Source organism: Schistocerca gregaria, chromosome 10 (assembly GCF_023897955.1).
Source record: "Schistocerca gregaria isolate iqSchGreg1 chromosome 10, iqSchGreg1.2, whole genome shotgun sequence".
In the NCBI taxonomy this organism is placed as follows: Eukaryota; Metazoa; Arthropoda; class Insecta; order Orthoptera; family Acrididae; genus Schistocerca; species Schistocerca gregaria.
Genome location: NC_064929.1, coordinates 64,735,295 through 64,758,634, shown reverse-complemented (window position 1 = coordinate 64,758,634; position 23,340 = coordinate 64,735,295). Strand labels below are relative to the sequence as shown.

Here is a 23,340-nt window from a genome sequence, read left to right as displayed (position 1 = left end):
AGTGTCTTGAAAGGAGGATATAAGATGAACATCATCAAAAGCAAAACGAGGATAATGGAATGTAGTCAAATTAAGTCGGGTGATGCTGAAGAAATTAGATTAGGAAATGAGACACTTAAAGTAGTAAAGGAGTTTTGCTATTTGGGGAGCAAAATAACTGATGATAGTCGAAGTAGAGAGAATATAAAATGTAGACTGGCAATGGCAAGGAAAGCATTTCTGAAGAAGAGAAATTTGTTAACATCGAGTATTGATTTAAGTGAAACATGGACAATAAATAGTTTAGACAAGAAGAGAATAGAAGCTTTCGAAATGTGGTGCTACAGAAGAATGCTGAAGATTAGATGGGTAGATCATATAACTAATGAGGAGGTATTGAGTAGAATTGGGGAGAAGAGGAGTTTGTGGCACAACTTGACCAGAACAAGGGATCGTTTGGTAGGGCATGTTCTGAGGCATCAAGGGATCACAAATTTAGCATTGGAGGGCAGCGTGGAGGGTAAAAATCGTAGAGGGAAACCAAGAGATGAATACACTAAGCAGATTCAGAAGGATGTAGGTTGCAGTAGGTACTGGGAGATGAAGAGGCTTGCACAAGATAGAGTAGCATGGAGAGCTGCATCAAATCAGTCTCAGGACTGAAGACCACAACAACATCATAAAATCTCTGACATCAGTGAGGCCAGAAAAGGATCCTGCAAGAACAGGACCAACAATGACTGAAGAGAATCTTTCAACATGGCAGAAATGCAACCCTCTCGCAATTTTTCGCAGGTTTAATGATGGGCCATTAGTAAGTGTCAGCGTGCGAAACATTCAACAAAACGTCATCGATATGGACTTTCGGAGCCAAAGGCCCACTTCTGTATTCTTGTTGACTGCACGATACAAAGCTTTACACCTCGCCTGGGCCCGTCAGCACCAACATTGGAGTGTTGATGACTGGAAACATGGTGCCTGGTCGGACGAGTCTCGTTCCAAATTGTATCGAGTGGATGGATGAATCCATATACCCTGCATGTCAGCAGTGGACTTTTCAAGCTGGTGGAGACTCTGTAATGGTGTGGGGTGTGTGCGGTTGGAGTGACAACTGCTGGCCACCAAACTTTGCATATCCGGGATGCCTTGCAACATGCTGTTTAGAAGAGATCTCCACACCCTTGTACTCTTACAGATTGTTGGACAGACCTGCAGGACTTACAGTGTCAATCTCCTCCAGCACTACTTCAGACATTAGTCGATTCCGTGCCATGACATGTTGCGGCACTTCTGCAAGCTTGCGGGGGCCCTACACAATATTAGGGAGGTGTACCAGTTTCTTTGGCTTTTGAGTTTATTATGATACATGATACAAATGTAATACTTTCAAAAGAAAACTAAGAACCAAAATCTATATTGCCATGATTTGTCATCCCTTGAGCTTGACATTTCACTCATGGTGGGGAACGCCTGTGTCACAAATAAGAGAGAAGAAAAATACAAGCATGTGAAATGAAGTTCCTTAGGTCAGCTCTACAAAAAACTGGGAGAGACCTGCAGATGACATTGACCACAGAGAAGAGAATGAGTGCTTTGAGATGGACTTGGGTGCATTCGCTTCACATGACTGAACAACTTCAAACTCCACTCCAGTATATGGAGATGGAGGTACCAGGAAGAAGACCAATTGAGTCGCCTAGAAAGAGATGGACAGACCAGGTTGAGGAAGATCTCAAGAGGAGAGGAGTAACATGGGATGTGGTGGAGAGGGAAAAGCTATACCAGGACAGGAACCAATGGAGGAATATTGTTCACAAAGTTTCTACCCGGCTCACTGGAAGGAAATCCTAATGATGATGATGGCGGGCAACTCTGACTCATATTTTCTGGCAGACTGAGGGAATGACATGAAGATGTGTATGGGGCATAGCTGCATGATTACGGACCTGAAATCAGTTTTCTGAAGAGATTGGAGTTAGCGTAAGAGGCATAGCAGCAAGTTTATGGCTCAGGAGTCACTAGTGATTGTCCTCAGTTTGCACAACAGTTAAGAGCAAAACTATGTTTTATGCTGCATGTTCTGAACATACTGTTAGTTCTAACAGCAACCAACACAGTCAGAAAAAATATGACTTTGTCTATAGTCACATTTTTAATTACGAAAAAATAAAAAAATTGCAACTACAAACTAAAACTATGCTTTTCCTGTTTTATAAGTTATCCACAGCAAATTCTGTGAAACAAAGAACATTGTACAATAGGGATCAACCGAATGAAGCAGTACGGAGGTTAAAACACTGACTTCTTGCTTGGGAAGATGGAGTTTGCGTTGTCTGTCCAGCCTGATTTAGATTGCGTGTCGTTTTCCTAAACTATTTCAGTCAAATGCTGGGATGGTTCTTTCATCAGGGCCATGGCCAGCTATATGTTCTGCTGTCATGAGAACATACTTATATACACTACCTGTGCATGTATATCTTGAACTATTTACTTTCATTGTATTGTGGCAAGAAGTCGTGAGATGATACCTGAAAGAGTAAATAAATAACAATTAAATTGCAATATCTTAAATGTTAAACTAAAGATGTGTACTAAGTACTGATTGATTGATATATTTATTCATACATAGAACAAAACAAATTGGACGAATATCATTAATTGTTGGCAAAAGATTTCTTATTTGACAAACATTAGTGTATTTTTACAATTTTTTCAGTTCTTGTAATTACACATAGAATATTTATAATTATACCATATAGTGTTGGTTAATGTATGGGGTATCAATGAATACTATGCAGCTATTTATAATTATTCTAAATATTCATTTAGAATTTAACAGCTTTTACTTAAAAATATGTTTTTAGCTTTTGACTGATGGTATGAAGTTCATTTACACCTTTAGTTTCTTGTAACAGTCTGTTGTACAGTGTTAGGCCATTGCATAGCATACTCGTCTGTGTTTTTGACTTGATTTTCCTGTTTAGGTGTAAGTCATGAGTGGATCTAGTTTCTCTGGATTCTCATGTATTGAGCTTTTTGTAGTATACAGGTGAATATAGTTCCTTATGTACATTACAGTTTTGAAAGTGTATTCAGTTGGGACAGTTAGAATTTCAAGCTTTTAAAATAAATCTGCATAACAGTCCCTATTGCTGCTCTTTGTTATTTTCTGTGCAGACCTTTTTTGCACCTTGAAGACAGTTTGAATGTTCGAGACACTTGTTCCCCTAAACACGATTCCATGACCGAGGATTGAATGTATACATCCAATAGGTTACTTTGAGACATGAACTACTACAAACTAGTGCAAGTATTCGTAAAGGATAATATGGGGGGGGGGCGGTCTCTTTGCCACAGTTTTTACATGTCCTGTCCATTTCTACTGACAATCTACATTCAACCCCAAGAATTTAGTATCCATTACACATCCAAATACATAACAATTCGCTGTTTTTTTTTCTTTTTTTTAACTGGTAGCATATATACTTAATTGTCATTACATTTGTTACTTAAGTAATTTTTGTTTTCGTTGAATAGTAATTGTGATGTTTTGTGTGTAGTATATTTTTGGTAGATCGGTTGTGTTTTAATTGATGTAGTGATTATGGGATTTGGGAATATCGAATATGGATTTTTGAGTAGTTGTGGTTTTGGTTCCACATTTCGGAGTTGTAGGTGCTGGTTTTTTGATATCGATTGCTGTTGAGCTATTTAGCTCAAGGGCAATGTCCGTTTCCTGTGGTCTTGTTGGTTCAGCGAAATGTAATTTAATTTTTTTTGCATTGTTTTGGGATGGTGCGGTGTTTTTTATTCCTGAATATTTAGGTTGTCACCGTCCCAAACCCCATATTTTCCGCGGTTGTCATAGTTTCATTTTATTTTTGGAGAGGGACATGAATATGTAATTTTTTATATTTGTCCGTGTTTGTTGGCGTTTCTGCCGTATTGATGACTGTCTGGATAAAAGCAGGCGGGTGGAATCTAAATACTTCGGCGGCTATGATGGTCGCTTGTAACAAATATCTGGCTGTTTATTTTCTTAATATTTCGCGATTTCCGATGTTTTGGTTAGGCAGGAACCTAACAGAACAACGTAAATTGTTGCGAATAAACGAGCAGCAATCATATTTATAGCCTTTTGTGTAAAAAAAAAATATTTAATTGCAATAGAATCCGTAACAACGCTATCGTAAATTTGTCAATTAAAACAAAGGTGTATGAAAATAACTCGTATGTTGTACATGTAGATTGAATATTGTAAGATATTAGGTTAAGTTGACCTTTGCCTATATTACAGGTACACTGTCCGTAGCTCAATCAATAGCGACTACATAAACATCAATCAATCGCACCGCAGACGAGAAACATCACGTGACCGGGCGACCACTTTCCGATTTCAGCCGAGTGACAGACGCACTACCGATTTGTAGCCCCTCGTCGATATGACAAACAGTTTCACCAAACATGCAACACCAAAATTCGAAATTACACATTGCATTTCTTACTACTTGAATACATTCTGTAACACATTTCAACTGTTCACATATTAATCCAGTTATTTTGTATCCAAACACTAGCCACCAAGAGCGTTTTACGAATTAGGATAGTTACAATGCTAATGTGTTCTTTTATGTTGGCTGTCTTAGTGCGATACTCACTTGTTTTGTCACTGTGACAGGGTAAACTCCGCCGGTTAAATAGTGCTGTATGCGTTGAGTGCCGGCACGAGAATTTGTAGGGTTAGTATGCACTAGTCAATTTTGACGCTAGTTGACCAGAAATTTCTATCTCGAGACCAATCTTCCTGCTACTAGAGGGTACTTATCTCGTGGCGTAAATATACATTCCATTACTTGGTAGAAAATCTCAGTGGGAGCGGTCACTATGGTTAAGTTCTTGATCTTTCATCTTCGATTGTACAAAAAATGTAGTTTCGTCAATCGAGTTCGCAGAAAAAGTGTGGTTCTACTTAAATAAACTGTTCGAAAAGTTGCGCAGCGTAGAGTTCTGGGGTAATCGATGAATATAAAGAAATGCACCTCTACAATCTGTTGATTCCTGCGTTTACCAGCGGCAGTGAGATGGGCGTAACAGCATGTAATGTACTAGCATTGTAATTGCACAGTTCTGGCATTACAGAGGCATGTAACACTGTCCGTGGATCATTATTATTTTTTTTCTGAAGTTACGTTGTACTTAAAAGCCGTTCAGGGACCAACGCTGAAGTGGGTGTAATTGCGGAGGCAACCAGATTGCAGTTCCCTTATGAAACAGCATTTGTATTTGACAAGGAAATAATAATCTGAATGACATAAGAAATTATTTTATCATTTTTGTCCCAGTGGTTTGCCTTAAAAATGTTTTGTGTAAGTGTAGCCGTCGCTACATTATTACCGTTTACTTTATATTATGAGTGTTATGTTAAGTTCGGCAAGTGTTTGGGAGTACATAGTTTACGAAATTCAAGTAGCAAGCAGTCTCCTTGCCTATCTGTAAGAGCTTAATTATTTACTAGCATAGCGGCCACTGCTTCGCTGCCGTAGACTGTATCGTCTGCACGGATTTTCTTTTTTCTTTCGTTAATCGAATTTTTATGTTAACAAATTGCAGGCCATTCTAAACTTTTCACGCTAATTAAGGCCATAGAAGCGTGGTCTTTTTCGAATGTATTTCTGACCAAAAGTCAAAGGATTTTGTTAACCATGCCTCTTGCATTTTGTGGTGATATTTCCATAGAAACTTTCATCTCTTAGCATATTTACACAGATTTCTTTATATCCAACTGAGAAGTGAAATACGAATTTTAATAGATTTAGCTCCCAATTTTTTAATGTAACGAAATATATTTTTAAAAATTTTGATCCCTTATTTAATCCACTTTAGAGGTTGAATTTCCAAAAACAGTGAGAGGCATTTTTTTTCTTTTTCATTTCTAATCTAGAAGCGAGGAATCGGTTTTCTAAGATTTAGATTTAAAATCTTTTTCACAATGAAATATTTCATAAAACACTTCACCCTAACTTTCCACAATTAAATTCATATTTTATGTATTTCTGTCAGAGATGCCAAATACAAATTTTCATAGATTTAGCTTCAAAAATCCTTGCATAATGAAATATTTCCATAAAAACTTTCGTCACCTATTTCACCCCCAAAGGGCTTGAATTTCCAAAAACAGTGAAACACACATTTTTTAAAATTTCTAATCAAGAAGCCAAATTCAAATTTTCAGAGATGTAGCAGTAAAAAGCCTTACACAATGAAATATTTTCATAAAACATTTCGTTCCCTGTTCCACCCCTTAGGGGTTGAATTTCCAAAAATGCTGAAACATACCTTTTTTTATTTGTTACGGGAATGTTAAATACCAATTTTTATAGATGACACTTTAAAAATGCATGATTAGTTCTTTAATAATAATTTATTTAAAAAAATATTTTCATCTACTATTTCACTCCATAGTGGTAAAATTTGGGGAAAATACTGGAATATGTCTGTTTTTATTTCTGATAGAGAAAGCGAATACCAATCTTCGTAGGTCTACACTCAAAATTGTTTTAATAGCAACATATTTTCAAAAAAACTTGTCATCTGATGTTTCAGACACTTAGGGCTGTGATTTCAGAAAATTGCTTCATAAACAATGCGTACAATACAAGATCAACACACTCTGCAAATTTCAAGTTTCCATCTGTAGTGGTTTGGACTGGATGATGATGAGTTCAGTGAGTGAGTGAGTGAATCAATTGGGCCATTACCTTTCATATATATAGAGATTATTTTATTTATCATTCTTAGACAATAAATATTTTATGATGTTGTCCAAATGTACTTGTAAATTTGTGGAAACCATTTTAAGGAAATGGAAACTTATAAATATGTGCACAAAAAAAGTAAGATCAAAACAATATAAGGTCATACAATACATAGTGCAACTTTATATAGCTACATGTGTGCTCATGGTGTTACAAAGACATAGTCTGGTAGCCATCTAGGGCTTTACTTTTACCCTCATTAAACATTGTGTCCCTATATACACTAGGCTACAATAATGCAGTAAAGGTTTTACATCACACAACAGCTGTCCATTAGACATGCAAATATAATAAGAGTTTAGTAGCATAAGAAAGTATTTTCAATTTTGCTCTAATATAAATACTATCACAAAATGTTAGTTCTACATAGTCATTTACTGAGTAAAAACATTGTTAGAGTAGAATTTCGAAATTCTGCTCTAAAGTTGTTAAGAAAATGCAGTCAACAGGCTCTCATTGTAGTCCTTCAGTATTGTACATATTGAAATGCTTGTACCATTCCCTGTGTGCCAAAGTCGACATCCTTCTCCAGTGGCAAAGTCAGGTAGTAAATCACTTGTAACCCATAGCTACCTGCTCTGCAGGAATTAGTCACAGTAAATGTTGCACAATTTTGCTTTGTAAATAGCTACTCAAAGAGACTTTGTCCTATTTTGGTGCATCTGTACAGATGGCTAAGAGACTAGACTGTTTTGAACAGTGTGTGTCAAATGTTTCACAGTACATGAAATGTGGAACAGAGAAACATCCCAATCACTGTGAAATGTTTGTTGAGCAGGTCCAAATGAAGACCTCTATATTTTTCTTCATTACTCAGCTATGAGGAGTGGGTTATTACACAAGGGTGCAGTAGTGTTTATATTTTGGGAAAAAATCAGTTTTTGGTGTAGTAGCCTAAAAGAGTGCAAACTGTTGTGATGTTGGATGAAACAGGTGTTTTGTAGTGAAGATTATTTTTCAGTATTTGGAAAGAGGAGGCAAGGGCAAGGTGTGATACAGTGTGTCATTGTATTGGACAGTTCCTTTGTCCTTTCTCAGACACTTTTGTTACCTTTTGTCACCTGGGGATAGATCTTAATGTATTGCAAGGTACAATGATGTTTGGTACATTTTCAAGAATGCTGTACTGTGCAAGGTTGTAAATAGGCTGAAATGTCCAAACTGACCAAAAAGTCAATATGTAAAATATTGGTACATCATAATGGACATTCAATAACTGTTAAACATTCTGAATTAACAAGATGCCCAAGCTTTAGATCAACAGAAACTGCTAACAGGTGCCAACCATGATTTCCCAAAGCTACTACAGTTTTTGAGTCCTTCAAAAGTTTGTTGTCCTCACCACATTGGCCTCAAATTTTCAGTCATTTTCTTCTAAAGTTTCATTGTACTTAGTTGTGTGCACTGACAAAGAAAAAAATTGTGGATATTCAGTGTATTAGTCTAGTATCTTGGTTTGCTCTCAGCAGGAGTGTTTCATTTACTGTAAGAGCTGTCAGGATGTTTCAAACAAGTTTAAACATAAAAGGACTGTCAGCTTGCTTTGTGGCACAAGTATATTGTTATGAAATGTCACGACACTGGGGAATTTTGATGTATGTGTAGTAGCTAATGAATTGATGTTACATTTTAAAGGCCCTGGCCATGTCATTATGCACAAGGAATGATGTATTGGAGCTCAGAACTCATTATGGGGTTGTCCTGGGATTAGGAGGAGTGTAACATAAGAGTTGCTGGTTTTGAACAATGATTTATCTGAACCCTTTCAAAGCTTGAATTTTTTCTGGAGGAAGGGATATTTTTCTTTATGCTGTAATGCTCTAAGGTGATTCCTTAATAATTCCGTATGTAATTCCTATACAATAATATGTGCCCGTTTTCAAAATATGCTTTGAACACTTGCTTCTTTTTATGGACTAAAATAACTAATTTTGAGATATTCACTGTTGTGAGTGTCATCGTAACTGCGTCTGAAGCACATCTCCCGTGCAGCAAGCTATGTAGATTTAAGTATTAACTGTGTTTTTCTTACTTGTCACTTTTTTTTCCGTGTGTTTTTGCTTTTAGGGAGCTTTAATTTTCGAGCACTAGTAATATTGTTCCATAGATTTCGTGTTTGTTTTGAATACAGTCCAGAGACAGTTAGTGCTCATTTTCATTGTTTCCAACAAGAAGTGTCTAGTAATCACAGTTTAGTCAGCTATCAGCTGCCTTTAGTGAATTAGCAGTCTAGTTAAAAGTTGATTACTTAACTCTCTACAGTAAATTTTTGATTTCTTAGGATTGATAGGATGTGCGATTGCTGTGTACGGACGCAAGAGGAGCTGGCCACTGTTCAAGAACAGCTGAACGTGCTGATGGCCGCGGTCAGCCATCTTCAGGCTGCTGCCTCGGGAGTGTAGCGGCAGTGGGGAGTCTGATGCGTCACATGGTACACCCCAGGTGTTGCATGCTTCACCCACGGTCCCTGCTGTCGAGACATCTTCGCAAGTACCAGGCACGGTTAGGCCATCCTTTCCCTAAGGGGAGTGGCGGGTTCAGCGGCGTTCGTGTTGCACGTGGCGGAGGGTCAATGTGGAGGTTGGCTGTGTGGCATCGCCCGCTCTGCCTGTGAGTGGACATGTGGCCACTTCTTCAGCAAGGTCCGAGCAGGCACACAGGGGGGAGGGGTTTTTAGTTATTGGGAGCTCCAACGTTAGGCGGGTGATGGAGCCCCTTATGGAAATAGTGGAAAGGTCAGGGAAGAAGTCCAGTGTTCAGTCTGTCTGCATGCCGGGGTGTCTCATCCAAGATGTGGAGGAGCCCCTGCCGGCGGCGATAGAGAGCACTGGGTGCACCTGACTGCAAATTGTTGCTCATGTCAGCACCAATGACTCCTGCTGTCTGGGTTCAGAGGTCATCCTCAGTTCGTACAGGCGGTTGGCAGAGTTGGTGAAAGCGGGAAGCCTCGCTCGCAGGGTGTAGTATCGTTCCCAGAACCAATCGTGGTCCTCTGGTTTGCAGCCGAGTGGAAGGATTAAACCAGAGGCTCAGGCGATTCTGCGGAGATCTGGGGTGCAAATTTCTTGACCTCCGCTATCGGGTGAAGAAATGAGAAATGTAGAGTCCCCCTGAACAGGTAAGGCGTGCACTACACACAGGAAGTGGCTACAAGGGTAGTGGAGTACGTGTGGAGTGCATATGTGGGTTTTTTAAGTTAGAGAATTCCCTCCCTAGGCCCGACAAGACACCTCCTGAGATGCGACAAGGTAGCAGTAGGCACAACGCAACAGGAAATGACGGTATTAATGTGGTAATCGTAAACTGCAGGAGTGTCTATAGAAAGGTCCCAGAACTGCTCTCATTAATAAACTGTCACAATGCCCACATAATACTAGGGACGGAAAGTAGTTCCTTCTCTAAATTGTCACACAGATGACAAAATGGTAGACATCGAAATAGATGACAGAGGGATAGAAAAACAATTAAAATCGCTCAAAAGAGGAAAGGCCGCTGGACCTGATGGGATACCAGTTCGATTCTATACAGATTACGTGAAAGAACTTGCCGCCCTTCTTGCAGCGGTGTACTGTAGGCCTCTAGGAGAGCGTAGTGTTCCAAAAGATTGGAAAAGGGCGCAGGTCATCCTCGTTTTCAAGAAGGGACGTTGAACAGATGTGCAGAACTATAGACCTTTATCTCCAATGTCAATCAGTTGTAGAATTTTGGAACACGTATTATGTTCGAGTATAATGACTTTTCTGGAGACTAGAAATCTGCTCTGTGGGAATCAGCATGGGTTTCGAAAGAGACGATCGTGTGAAACCCAGCTCGCACTATTCATCCACGAGATTCAGAGGGCCGTAGACAGGGGATCCCAGGTAGATGTGGTGATTCTTGGCATCTGCAAGGCATTTGATACAGCTCCCCATAGTCGTTTAATGAACAAAGTAAGAGCATATGGACTATCAGACCAATTCCAATTGTGTAATTGGATTGAAGAGTTCCTAGATAACAGAACGCAGCATGCCATTCTCAATGGAGAGGAGTCTTCTGAAGTTAGAGTGATTTCAGGTGTGCCACAGGGGAGTTACGTAGGATTGTTGCTATTCACAACATATGTAGATGACCTTGTGGATAACATCAGAAGTTTACTAAGGCTTTTTGCGGATGATGCTGTAGTATATTGAGAGGTTGTAACAATGGAAAATTGTGCTGAAATGCAGGAGGATCTGCAAAGAATTGAAGCATGGTGCAGGGAATGGCAACTGAATCTCAATGTAGACAAGTGTAATGTGCTGTGAATACACAGAAAGAGAGATCCTTTATCATTTAGCTACAATATAGGCCGTCAGCAACTGGAAGCAGTTATTCCATAAATTATCTGGGAGTAGGCATTAGGAGTGATTTAAAATGAAATGACCATATAAAATTAATCATCGGTAGAGCAGATGCCAGACTGAGATTCATTGTAAGAATCCTAAGGAAATGCAGTCCAAAAACAAAGGAAGTGGGTTACAGTAAACTTGTTCGCCCACTGCTTGAATACTGCTCACCGGTGCATAATAATAATACTCAATTGTGCTGTGTAATATAACTAATCAAACATTTCTGTGTATTCTGGTGGTCATAAGCTGCTGTGCACTGCCACATTGGCTTGTTGATACTGTAATCGTGTAAGCCCGGCAGTTGGCAGCACGTGTACATAATAAAAAAGTTGGGCATTCGCAAATAAGTACCTGTTTCCACTGGAGAAAAATATTGCTGTTGCAACTAAGAGACAGTATATTTTTATGTACCCTGCTGCAGCCAGTGGGTCTGAAAGGGTTAATGGCTGGTGGTGTCACATTTTGGTGCATATGATCACAGTTCTGTTGTTAGTTGCTGTAGCTGAGGAAGGACAAAGTTTTTTCCATCTCTTTTTGTAATCTTTATTTATATGCACCATTTTTATGTGAACAAACTTAATGCAAGGATCCTATAAAATTTCAGTTTGATGCTACTAAATAAGCCCAACAAATGAATGGTTGGTGTACTGGAAGAGCTGCACTATTAGTATTTGCTAATATCCTCTGGAAATGGAAAACACAATTTACTCTAATATGTTTGTGGAAAGTTGTGTGAAGGAAGTGACGTGTCTCCACTAACGAGGAGTTGAACAGTGTTTCACTATACCATGTGAATATGAGACAGGAAGGGGGCAGATATATTCCATGTTTACACATAAAGCTCCTTATTGAATGATGCGTAAATGTCAGGTGAAGAACCCGAGCCATCAGTATGTGCTTTGAAATATGTCATAATATGTAACGTAAATGGTAACAGGAATGTTTTTTTGTATGTTTTAGTCAAATGTTTAGTTTTAATATGTTGTTCCTTGAAACTTCCTGGCAGATTTAAACTTCATGCCAGATCGGGACTTGAACCGCTGTATTTCACTTGCAAGTGCTCTATCTATTGAGCTATCGGAGCATGACTCAGGACTTGGTCTCATAGCTTTACTTCCACTAATACTGTTTTCTCTACAACCAAACTTCTGAGAAGTTTTCCTGCATACCTTTGTTGTTCATTTCTTGTGGGTGGTGGGTTACATCATTTGTTTTAGTAGACCTAAATAGGTGAAGTGGTAGTGCCGATCCTTTGGGGGAATGACAAAAGTTGTAGTGACAAACTGAACTGCAGTGTAGCAAGGGTCCAGGTTAGGTTGGAAGGCCATAGTTTGGTTGTGAGTTAGTGAAATTGGTGAATGTGATAGAACAGTCTTTTTTTTTTGTATGTGTTGTGCATTCCATAGATACATCTACCCCACGTCTCTGGTCAAAAGCTTGACATTATTTCACTGTGCCTGGTATTTTCAAGTTTTTATGGTATTTGAGGGCATTAATAATATCTACATTCCTGGTCCAAAACCAACTATTCTCATGGAGGTCCCATTACTATGTCATATTTCATTTCGCCAATGTTCTTTGGGTTCTTTGTAATGTTAATCACTGATTGTCTCTTCACCCTCCCTTATTTGCGCAATAATTCCTAATGGGAGTCATCCGCAACATAAATAGTGTATATGAACAATGTATATGAATGATTTCAGAAGTGTTTTATTTAGCTCTAATTACAGTACATGTGATACACAAATATAGTAAAGTATTCACTAAGTGACAAATATTTTTGGAAATTGTTTGTAAATAGCTTTATTACCTCTCTGATAGCAGTGAACAAATAATTCTCTGCTAGCACCTCTATTGAGGGTACTGTCATACCTCAGACATCTCAAGTACAATCTGGATTGGTTTTCAGTCATGCACAAATGGCACGATTCAATGCGTTTGCCCTTTGAGTTATCCCACAGCTTTAATAAACTTTTTCTAGAACCTCTGAGGGATCCACACAGATATATTACAGATCAGTGGGAGTTATAGTCTGTCTGTAAATTCAAGAGCGAGCAGCGCTTTTGGTGAGGGAAGTGGCCTTTCCCGGAAGAACACTGCCACTGGTCTACAGGGGCACCCAAAATCTGTTGGCCATTACCTCTCTAGCGGTGTAGATAGGAGTGCAGTGATATATGTCGTTTCTGTTCGTGGTATCTTAGTTGCCAGCCTCAGTAAACTTTTTATACTTACTGATATACTTCGGTGTAGATCGGAGTGCAGTGATATACGTCATTTCTGTCCGTGGTATCTCAGTTGCCAGTCTCAGTAAAGTTTGTATACGTACTGATATACTTCGATAACTGGAACTGATGGATAATCATCTAGCATTGCAAGAAAATGTGCAGAATACGAAGAAGACGAGGTATTTGTGGAGCAACGAGCGTTTGATTGTCTCTGTTGTTAGTACAGCGTATGTTAAAGAGGTGACGCAAAAAGAAATGTTGGCTAATATTACCAATCCTAATCAAAGGGTTGCAATTTATGCAAACGTCAGCCTCGCCTAGTAGGATACATAAGGAAGGAATGCAAAAATAAGCCACATGGTTCACTGGTATCGCCACGAAGGAGATCTAATAGTTTTGGGAGGAAACCCGTCGTTACAGACAGTTTCAAGATTGCGTAAAACCTTTGATGCTTACAGAACACGAAATCTCTATCTCGGCCATTATTTGCCTGATTCTAAGACATATTGCTTAAAACATGTGCGCAATAGCCAATCTAAACACTGCTGAAATTTCCTTCGAAACACGTACCCCGATTCTGGACTTCTAAGCAGAAATACATATTATATATTAATTTTTATTTTTCGGTAAGAACTTTATTTGTTAATCTACAGCTCCTCAGAGGAAGGTAACTGAAGGCGCAACTGCTTAGCCTGACATTTTTAGTTTTTGGTGGTGATTTCCTGATTAGTGTCTAGCAATAATTGGCTATCATTCATGCACTCCATTTTCCCTGGTATCTCATTTCCATGTGCAAAATTTGGTGGTGGAAATGTTGTCTGTGCTTGTTGGTTACAGCACTGCAGTTGTCAAGAAAGGGGGTCATATGGGAGTCTAGGAATTGTAGCTTTAAGGACATGTTGCACCCAGTCTATTGAAGCAGTGCAGAAGATTTGTCACAAGATCCTTACAGTTTATTTCCTCGAAAGGTTGTTAACACTTGCACAAAGGCACCCCAAGGTAACTTTTCATCACCTGTCAGGGTTGTGCTGAAATGCTCATCTTTCTACAGTCTGTGTATCAAGGTACCCACAAAAATCCCCTCTTTTATTTTCATCTCACAAAGACGGGTAAATTTCTCATACAAATAGGGAAATGCCTCCCAAGTTTTGGCCATTGCTGTAACAGTTTTCATTAGGCCAAATTTTATGTGGCGAATAGGGAGAATTATGTTCCTGGATTCAACAAGTACTTCGTGCTTAACATTGTGAGGTTCTGGTTCAAGTGGTTGAAGCTTACGCCAGTCTTTCTTTTCTATAATGAAGCGCTGTGGTGCAGCTATCCCAGAGGCTCAGGAAGCAACAGGATTTGGTGTAGCTGTGTTGTAGCCCAAGTAATATGCCTATGACTTTCAAATCCCAAAATTGGCCATTTGAACTTGTCACTGTTCAGTCACAATAACAACTGTTTTATGTTATCATATGTTTCTTTCGTGTAAGGTGCATACCAAATCAGAATCAATGGTAACACTGTTTCATTATGCAGTAGCACACACTTGAGACTTGCTTTGAAGGAGTCAGTGGACAACCTCCTCCTGATCATTTTTATATTCAATGTGCATAGCTGCCATTACCCCCCTCTGCACATGACAAAATACCAAGTTCTTTTCATGTTCAAAAAGTTCTACATCTACATTTATACTCCGCAAGCCACCCAACGGTGGGTGGTAGAGGTCACTTTACGTGCCACTGTCATTACCTCCCTTTCCTGTTCCACTCGCGTATGGTTCGAGGGATGAATGACTGTCGGAAAGCCTCCGTGTGCACTCGAATCTCTCTAAATTTACATTCGTGATCTCCTCGGGAGGTGTAAGTAGGGGGAAGGAATATATTCAATGCCTCATCCAAAAATGCACCATCTTGAAACCTGGACAGCGAGCTACACTGCGATGCACAGTGCCTCTTTTGCAGAGTTTGCCACTCGAGTTTGCTAAACATCTCCATAACGCTATCACACTTACCAAATAACCCTGTGACGAAACGCGCCGCTCTTCTTTGTTGGATCTTCTCTATCTCCTCTGTCAACTCGACCTGGTATGGATGCCACACTGGTGGGCAATACTCAAGTATAGGTTGAACGAGTGTTTTGTATACCACCACCTTTGTTGATGGACTATGTTTTCTAAGGACTCTCCCAATGGATCTCAACCTGGTACCTGCCTTACCAACAATTAATTTTATATGATCATTCCACTTCAAATTGTTCCGTACGCATACTCCCAGATATTTTACAGAAGTAACTGCTACCAGTGTTTGTTGCGCTATCATATGTGTTCGTAATACATTACATTTGTCTATGTTAAGGGTCAGTTGCCACTCCCTGTACCAAGTGCCTATCCGCTGCAGATCTTCTTGCATTTCGCTACAATTTTCTAACGCTGCAACTTCTCTGTATACTACAGCATCATCTGCGAAAAGCCGCATGGAACTTCTGACACTATCTACTAGGTCATTTATATATATTGCGAAAAGCAATGGTCCCACAACACTCCCCTGTGGCAAGCCAGAGGTTCCTTTAACGTCTGTAGATGTTTTTCCATTGAGAACAACATGCTGTGTTCTGTTTGCTAAAAACTCTTCAATCCAGCCACACAGTTGGTCTGATATTCCGAAGGGCTCATACTTTATCAAGCTACAGTGCGGAACTGTATCGAACGCCTTCTGGAAGTCAAGGAAAATAGCACCTACCTGGGAGCCTGTATCTAATATTTTCTTTGGAGGAATCGGTGGACAACCTCCTCTGATCATTTTTATATTTAATGTGCATAGTTGCCATTACTCCCTGTGCATCACAACAAAATACCAAGTTCTTTTCATGTTCAAAAAGTGGAAGGAATGGCCTATGGCGGTTATGGGATGCAGTGACATTTACCGTCTTATTGAGACCATTCCTCTGTTGTAGTCTTGATGCCAATAGTTCAGCTTTACCTTCGGCATTTCCAGATTTGTCGTTAAGTTCACACTGTGCTATTATGTGAATCTCTATACACTAACTGTCTTAGGCAAACTCAGGATCTTTTGAAGAACTGGGGTTTCAGGGTTTTCGTGCATCACTAGTTCAATACTGTTCATGTCGTTTATCACAATCAGGTGGGACATGAACAGCCAGTCTATCTCCATGAGGCACTGGCTGCATGGTCAATTGTATGAAAGGTTATGTCAAGGAAAACTTTTTTCCTTGGAAATGTCATTTGTTAATTGAACTGCCATACAAAAGTAACAATCATTCACAAGATTTGATGGTTCTCACCAGATCATGGGTAGAGCGCCAATGGAAGATCTATTATATTTCTACCTTGAGTGAAGACTCGAGACACAAGGTATCAACGTACATGAGAAGCCCAGGGCTTGTCCTGCTCCTGATTTCACAGTCAAAATACAGCCCTTCGTAATATGCGGCATTATTGGCCTCCTTTGCTATTTCAGTGTTGCCTGTCTGCAAATGTAAGCTGGCTAAAGCCTGAATTAAGTTCTGCAGAAATTGTTACAAAGTGTCAGACGGTGTTCAGGAAAGATAAATTAGGCAGAATTGGTGGTGAAGTGTTTGTGTCTGTCAGTAGTGGTTTATATTGTAGTGAAGTCGAAGTAGATACTCCGTGCGAATTGGTATGGATGGAGGTTATACTTAACAGCCAAACTAAGTTAATAATTGGCTCCTTCTACCGATCCCCAGACTCCAATGATACAGTTGCTGAACAGTTCAGAGAAAATTTGAGTCTTGTAACAAACAAATACCCCACTCATACGGTTATAGTTGGTGGGGACTTCCCTCAATATGTTGGCAAAAATACTTTTTCAAAACTGGTGGTAGGCAGAAAACATCTTCAGAGATTGTCCTAAATGCTTTCTCCGAAAATTATTTCGAGCAGTTAGTCCACGAATCCACGCGAATTGTAAATGGTTGCAAAAACACACTTGACCTCTTAGCCACAAACAATGCAGAGCTAATAGAGAGCATCATGACTGATACAGAGATTAGTGATCACAAGGTCGTTGTAGCTAGGCTCAATACTGTTTCTTCAAAATCCATCAGAAATAAACGCAAAATAATTTTATTTAAAAAAGCGGACAAAGTGTCACTAGAAGCCTTCCTAAGAGACAATCTCCATTCCTTCCGAATTGACTATGCAAATGTAGACGAGATGTGGCTCAAATTCAAAGATATAGTAGCAACAGCAATTGAGAGATTCAAACCTCATAAATTGGTAAGAGATGGAACTGATCCCCCATGGTACACAAAACAGGTCCGAACGCTGTTGCGGAGGTAGCGGAAAAATCATGCGAAGTTCAGAAGAACGTGAAATCCCAAAGACTGGCTAAAATATACAGACACGCGAAATTTGGCACGGCCTTCGATGCGAGATGCCTTTAATAGGTTCCACAACGAAACATTGTCTCGAAATTTGGTAGAAAATCCGAAGAAATTCTGGTCGTATGTAAAGTACACAAGCGGCAAGACGCAGTCAGTACCTTCGCTGCGCAGTGCCGATGGTACTGTTACCGATGACTGTGCCCCTAAAGCGGAAGACAAATGGAATATTCCAGAATTTGAAACACGAACAGCTGCTAGCATGAGTTTCTTAGAAGTAGATACCTTAAGGGTTGCAAAGCAACTCAGATCGCTTAATACGGGCAAGTTTTCAGGTCCAGATTGTATACCAATTAGGTTCCTTTCAGATTACGCTAATACAATAGCTCCCTACTTAGCAATCATATGCAGCCGCTCGCTCACCGATAGATCTGTACCTATTGATTGGAAAATTGTGCAGGTCACACCAGTGTTTAAGAAGGGTAGTAGGAGTAATCCATCGAACTACAGACCTATATCATTGACGTCAGTTTGTAGTAGGGTTTTGGAGCATATATTGTATTCAAACATTATGAATCCCCTCGAAGGGAACAATCTATTGATAAGTAATCAGCATGGCTTCAGAAAACATCGCTCTTGTGCAACGCAGCTAGCTCTTTATTAGCAGGAAGTAATGGCCGCTATCAACAGGGGATCTCAAGTTGATTCCGTATTTGTAGATTTCCAGAAAGCTTTTGACACCGTTCCTCACAAGCAACTTCTAATCAAGGTGCGAGCCTATGGGGTATCATCTCAGTTGTGCGACTGGATTCGTGATTTCCTGTCAGGAAGGTTGCAGTTCGTAGTAATAGACGGCAAATCATAGAGTGAAACTGAAGTGATTTCAGGTGTTCCCCAGGGAAGCGTCCTGGGATCTCTGCTGTTCGTGATCTATATAAATGACCTGGGTGACAATCTGAGCAGTTCTCTTAGGTTGTTCGCATATGATGCTGTAACTTACCATCTAGTAAGGTCATCCGAAGACCAGTATCAGTTGCAAAGCGATTTGGAAAAGATTGCTGTATGGTGGCAGTTGACGCTAAATAACAAAAAGTGTGAGGTGATCCACATGTGTTCCAAAAGAAATCCGTTGGAATTCGATTACTCGATAAATAGTACAATTTTGAAGGCTGTCAATTCAACTAAGTACCTGGGTGTTAAAATTGCGAACAACTTCAGTTGGAAAGACCACATAGATAATATTGTGGGGAAGGCGAACCAAAGGTTGTGTTTCATTGGCAGGACACTTAGAAGATGCAACAAGTCCACTAAAGAGACAGCTTACACTACACTCGTTCGTCCTCTGTTAGAATATTGCTGCGCGGTGTGGGATCCTTACCAGGTGGGATTGACGGAGAACATCGAAAGGGTGCAAAAAAGGATAGCTCGTTTTGTATTATCATGTAATAGGGGGGAGAGTGTGGCAGATTTGATATGCAAGTTGGGATGGAAGTCATTAAAGCAAAGACGTTTTTCGTCACGGCGAGATCTATTTAAGAAATTTCAGTCACCAACTTTCTCTTCTGAATGCGAAAATATTTTGTTGAGCCCAACCTAAATAGGTAGGAATGATCATTAAAATAAAATAAATCAGAGCTCGAACAGAAAGGTTTAGGTGTTTGTTTTTCCCACGTGCTGTTCGGGAGTGGAATGGTAGGGAGATAGTATGATTGTGGTTCGATGAACCCTCTGCCAAGCACTTAAATGTGAATTGCAGAGTAATCATGTAGATGTAGATGTAGAATTGTCAACACTGTTTACACATCTGTGAGGGATATTGAATCACAGGAATTACAATCACTATACGCACTAACAACACTTCAGTAACACACAGTTCCAGTGCACACACACAGAACACCGCTTGTAACAGACTGAAACTATGCTTAACTGAAACATGCTCCACTCCTCTCTTTCCTTTCCCCTTGTTGCTATGAGCCTGGGTGAAAAATAACAGCAAAATAGGCACAGCTAGTGTTGCCTGAAACTTCATTGCTCTGCCTGTCATCAGTGGAATTTTGAAACATTTATGGGAAGTGATTGACAATGAATGCTAATAAAATATAAAACAGTAGAGCGTCGATTATCCAAAGTAGTTGGGGGGCATGGGTATTCGGAAAACTGGTTTGTTCAGATAATCGTACTGTACATGTTTATTTGCCAAAAAGTAGTACTGTACAGTAATTTTATTCATAAAAACAGGCATCTCTTTTAGTATTACAAAGCAACATACAAAGGCAACTTCAGTAGGAATATATAGTATGTGGCACAGCTTATTAAAAAAAAAAATGCATATGACATACACATTTTGCATGAACAGTACACACCGTATACAAAATTAACATTTAAAAAAATCCTTTATTTTGGTCTGTCTAAGCAAGCCTACACGCTTACGAGCAGCTAAGTCGCGTACTTTTTTCATTACAGATATCTGAAACTGGTCACTTTCATCTTGGGCTTCAAACTATGACAAGGCAGTATCTAAACAAGTGAACGCCTCAGAAGCTGTTGGTATACTTTCATCTTCATTTTCTGGAGCACTGATCAACGAGATGCTGGCGGCGTCATCTTTATCAGTGACGACGTTTACAATCTCGCTGTCCTGCACGATTTGGTGTCCTGGATCTGCATCATCGATATTCATCCATTCACGAACGTCTTCCTCATCACATTCGTGGCAATCTTATTTCTTTTAGCATACCGAGAATTTCGGACATATCATTCTTCTCGTCATTTTCAATCATACCTTATGAATTTTCTTCTGTGTCCAAAATTTTATTCCAGGCTTTCTTCAAATTCTCTTCCTTTATGCTATTCCATGATGCACTGATCATGTAGTACGCGTCTTTCAAGTCAATATTCTTATGATTTCTTAAGAGACTTTCTTCTCCATCCTCTTCTCTTTCTAGCAATAACTTACACAACAATTCCTTCCTGTAATATCGTTTCAAAGTCTCAATAACACCTTAATCCGTGGACTGTAATAAGGTGGTTACGTTCGGTGGAAGAAATATTATTTTTATGAACTAGTCTTTTTCATTTAAAATATAACATGATGGATGAGTTGGTGCATTGTCAAGGAGAAGTAATCTTTTCTCCCTCTTCCCATTATTTAGCTGATGAGCTTTTACAGAGGGTACGAAAACATCCAGAAACCACTTCATAAAAATCGTACTATCCATCCAGACACTCTTTTGCGAGGTGTACACAACAGGCAAGGCTGACATGCTAACGTGCTTGAAACAACGCGATTTTTTTGTTTCACCAATGACAAACATAGGCAGTCGGTGACTTCCAGTAGCATTAGCACAAGGCAAAGCTGTAATACGGTTCTTGCTTGTTTTAGGACCAGGTGCTGCTAATTCATGACATGAAGCAAGAGTTTTTCTCAGTAAATCTTTCCAGTTAAGTCCAGTTTCGTCGGCATGGTAAACGTTTTCGAGAGCATTTTCTTCCCTTAATACGTCCCTTAGTTTGACTTTGAAAGAATCAGCTGCCCCATTAGAAGCAATGTTCCGCCAGCAGTGGCCCAATGCGGCGACTACTGCCGGAAACTTGGTTTGGGAGTGAGGGGGATGATGGACGGGAGGGTGGGAGAGTGACAGGTGCGAGTGAGTACACAGTTCAGTTAAGCGGTCGTTCGGCTGACCGACGTTTGGGTAATCGACGCTCTACTGTAATAATTAAATGCAACCTGTTTAACTCGTAAATGAGAGTTAATTCAAGTTTTTCATTGTTGTTTTCATTATCAGTGGTGGTGTTATAGTTAACAAACATTTATTTCATCCCAGCTATGTTTTCACTGATGACTAGAGTAATTAATGGAAGAAATGAAAACAAATGGAATCTATGTAAAGCATCATAAGTTACATTGTATTGCTAGGTGGGAAACTCAATATTAGCCATCTCGTATAGCAGTTGTAGCAGTCTTCTGGGAAAGGCCACTTCCCCCACCATGGAAACTGCTAGCTTTTTAGCTTACTGACATAATGTAATGAGACCAGTTTCTGTTAACGTGGTATCACAGTGTTAACAAATGCTTACATATTTTTGCTCATAAGAATTAAGTTGGGTGATGCTGAGAGAATTAGATTAGGAAATGAGACACTTACAGTAGTAAAGGAGTTTTGCTATTTGGGGAGCAAAATAACTGATGATGGTGAAAGTAGAGAGGATATAAAATGCAGACTGGCAATGGCAAGGAAAGCGTTTCTGAAGAAGAGAAATTTGTTAACATTGAGTATAGATTTAAGTGTCAGGAAACCATATCTGAAAGTATTTGTATGGAGTGTAGCCATGTATGGAAATGAAATGTGGACGATAAATAGTTTAGACAAGAAGAGAATAGAAGCTTTCGAAATACGGCGCTACAGAAGAATGCTGAATTTAGATGGGTAGATTACATAACTAATGAGGAGGTATTGAAAAGAATTGGGGAGAAGAGGAGTTTGTGGCACAACTTGACTAGAAGAAGGGATCGGTTGGTAGGACATGTTCTGAGGCATCAAGGGATCACCAATTTAGTACTGGAGGGCGGCGTGGATGGTAAAAATCGTAGAGGGAGATCAAGAGATGAATACACTGAGCAGATTCAGAAGGATGTAGGTTGCAGTAGGTACTGGGAGATGAAGAAGCTTGCACAGAATAGAGTAGCATGGAGAGCTGCATCAAACCACTCTCAGGACTGAAGACCACAACTTATTTCAAAGATGGCTGTCTGGTCCTGTAATTTTTGTGTGTGTGTGTGTGTGTGTGTGTGTGTGTGTGTGTGTGTGTGTGTGTGTTATGTAAACATTATGGGTATTTGTGGAAAACTCAATCTACATATTTATATAACTGGTAGGTTTATAATACAGATTTGGACATTCATTTTTTTTCTATGTTTCTTTCAGTTCCTGCAAGTATACTTCAGACATCTGCGCGACAACCCCTTGCTCAGCACCTTCTAACACCCAAAGGTCTGAAGGCACTCTTGGCAGTGAAATGGCTTCGGGATATGATCACAGTATTGGATTCCGCATGGTCGATGAATACCTCGCACTGTATTGGAGCGGTGCTTCACCTGCAGTTCCTCCATACTTTCTCCCGTCTGCTCAAAAAAATGTCGGCAACACGTTTTCCCAGTCAAATGTGTCTGCAAATAATTCGAACTCCCAGCAATCAAAAACTGCAGTTTCTGGCGTGGCTGACAGCAAACCGCCCTCCACAAGCTCCTGGCAAATGAGCATCGATGACTTTCCTGACGAGATACTGATAAAGATTTTCTCTCACATGTCTTTCAATGAGCTGGTACGTGTGGTACGGAAAGTGTGTCCCCGTTGGAAAAGGCTGTCGCAGGATTCGGAGTTGTGGGCTGACAAAGAATACCATATTGGGTAAGAAATCCACTAGTACATAAAATCTGTGCAGTTTTTTTTGCATGAAAGAAATATTATAGAGTGATATCCTTATTTCTTATTTTCATTTTAGATCTTTGCAGCATCTGTTTTTATATTCTAAGGCATTCCACTTTTAGACTTATGTAATGAAACTAATATTTATTTTGCATTCAGTATATAAAAACAAAGGTGA

The 23,340-nt window shown here is 39.7% G+C and overlaps 1 protein-coding gene across 5 annotated transcripts in view; it reads left to right on the top strand.

Moving 5' to 3' along the window:
- The window catches only part of LOC126293291 (F-box/LRR-repeat protein 7-like), a 137,573-nt gene that overhangs the window by 37,009 nt on the left and 77,224 nt on the right, over window positions 1–23,340 (top strand). Inside the window, exons 1-2 of one of the 5 annotated variants that reach the window (XM_049986413.1) lie at window positions 4,494–4,718; window positions 22,662–23,144. In XM_049986413.1, the coding sequence (XP_049842370.1) occupies window positions 22,753–23,144 (392 nt within the window). In that variant the 5' untranslated portion in view covers window positions 4,494–4,718; window positions 22,662–22,752. Of the gene's footprint in view, window positions 1–4,493; window positions 4,797–4,830; window positions 5,346–9,862; window positions 9,913–22,661; window positions 23,145–23,340 lie in introns of those variants that run through there. The other 4 variants (XM_049986414.1, XM_049986415.1, XM_049986416.1 and 1 more) reach the window with 4 other exon arrangements.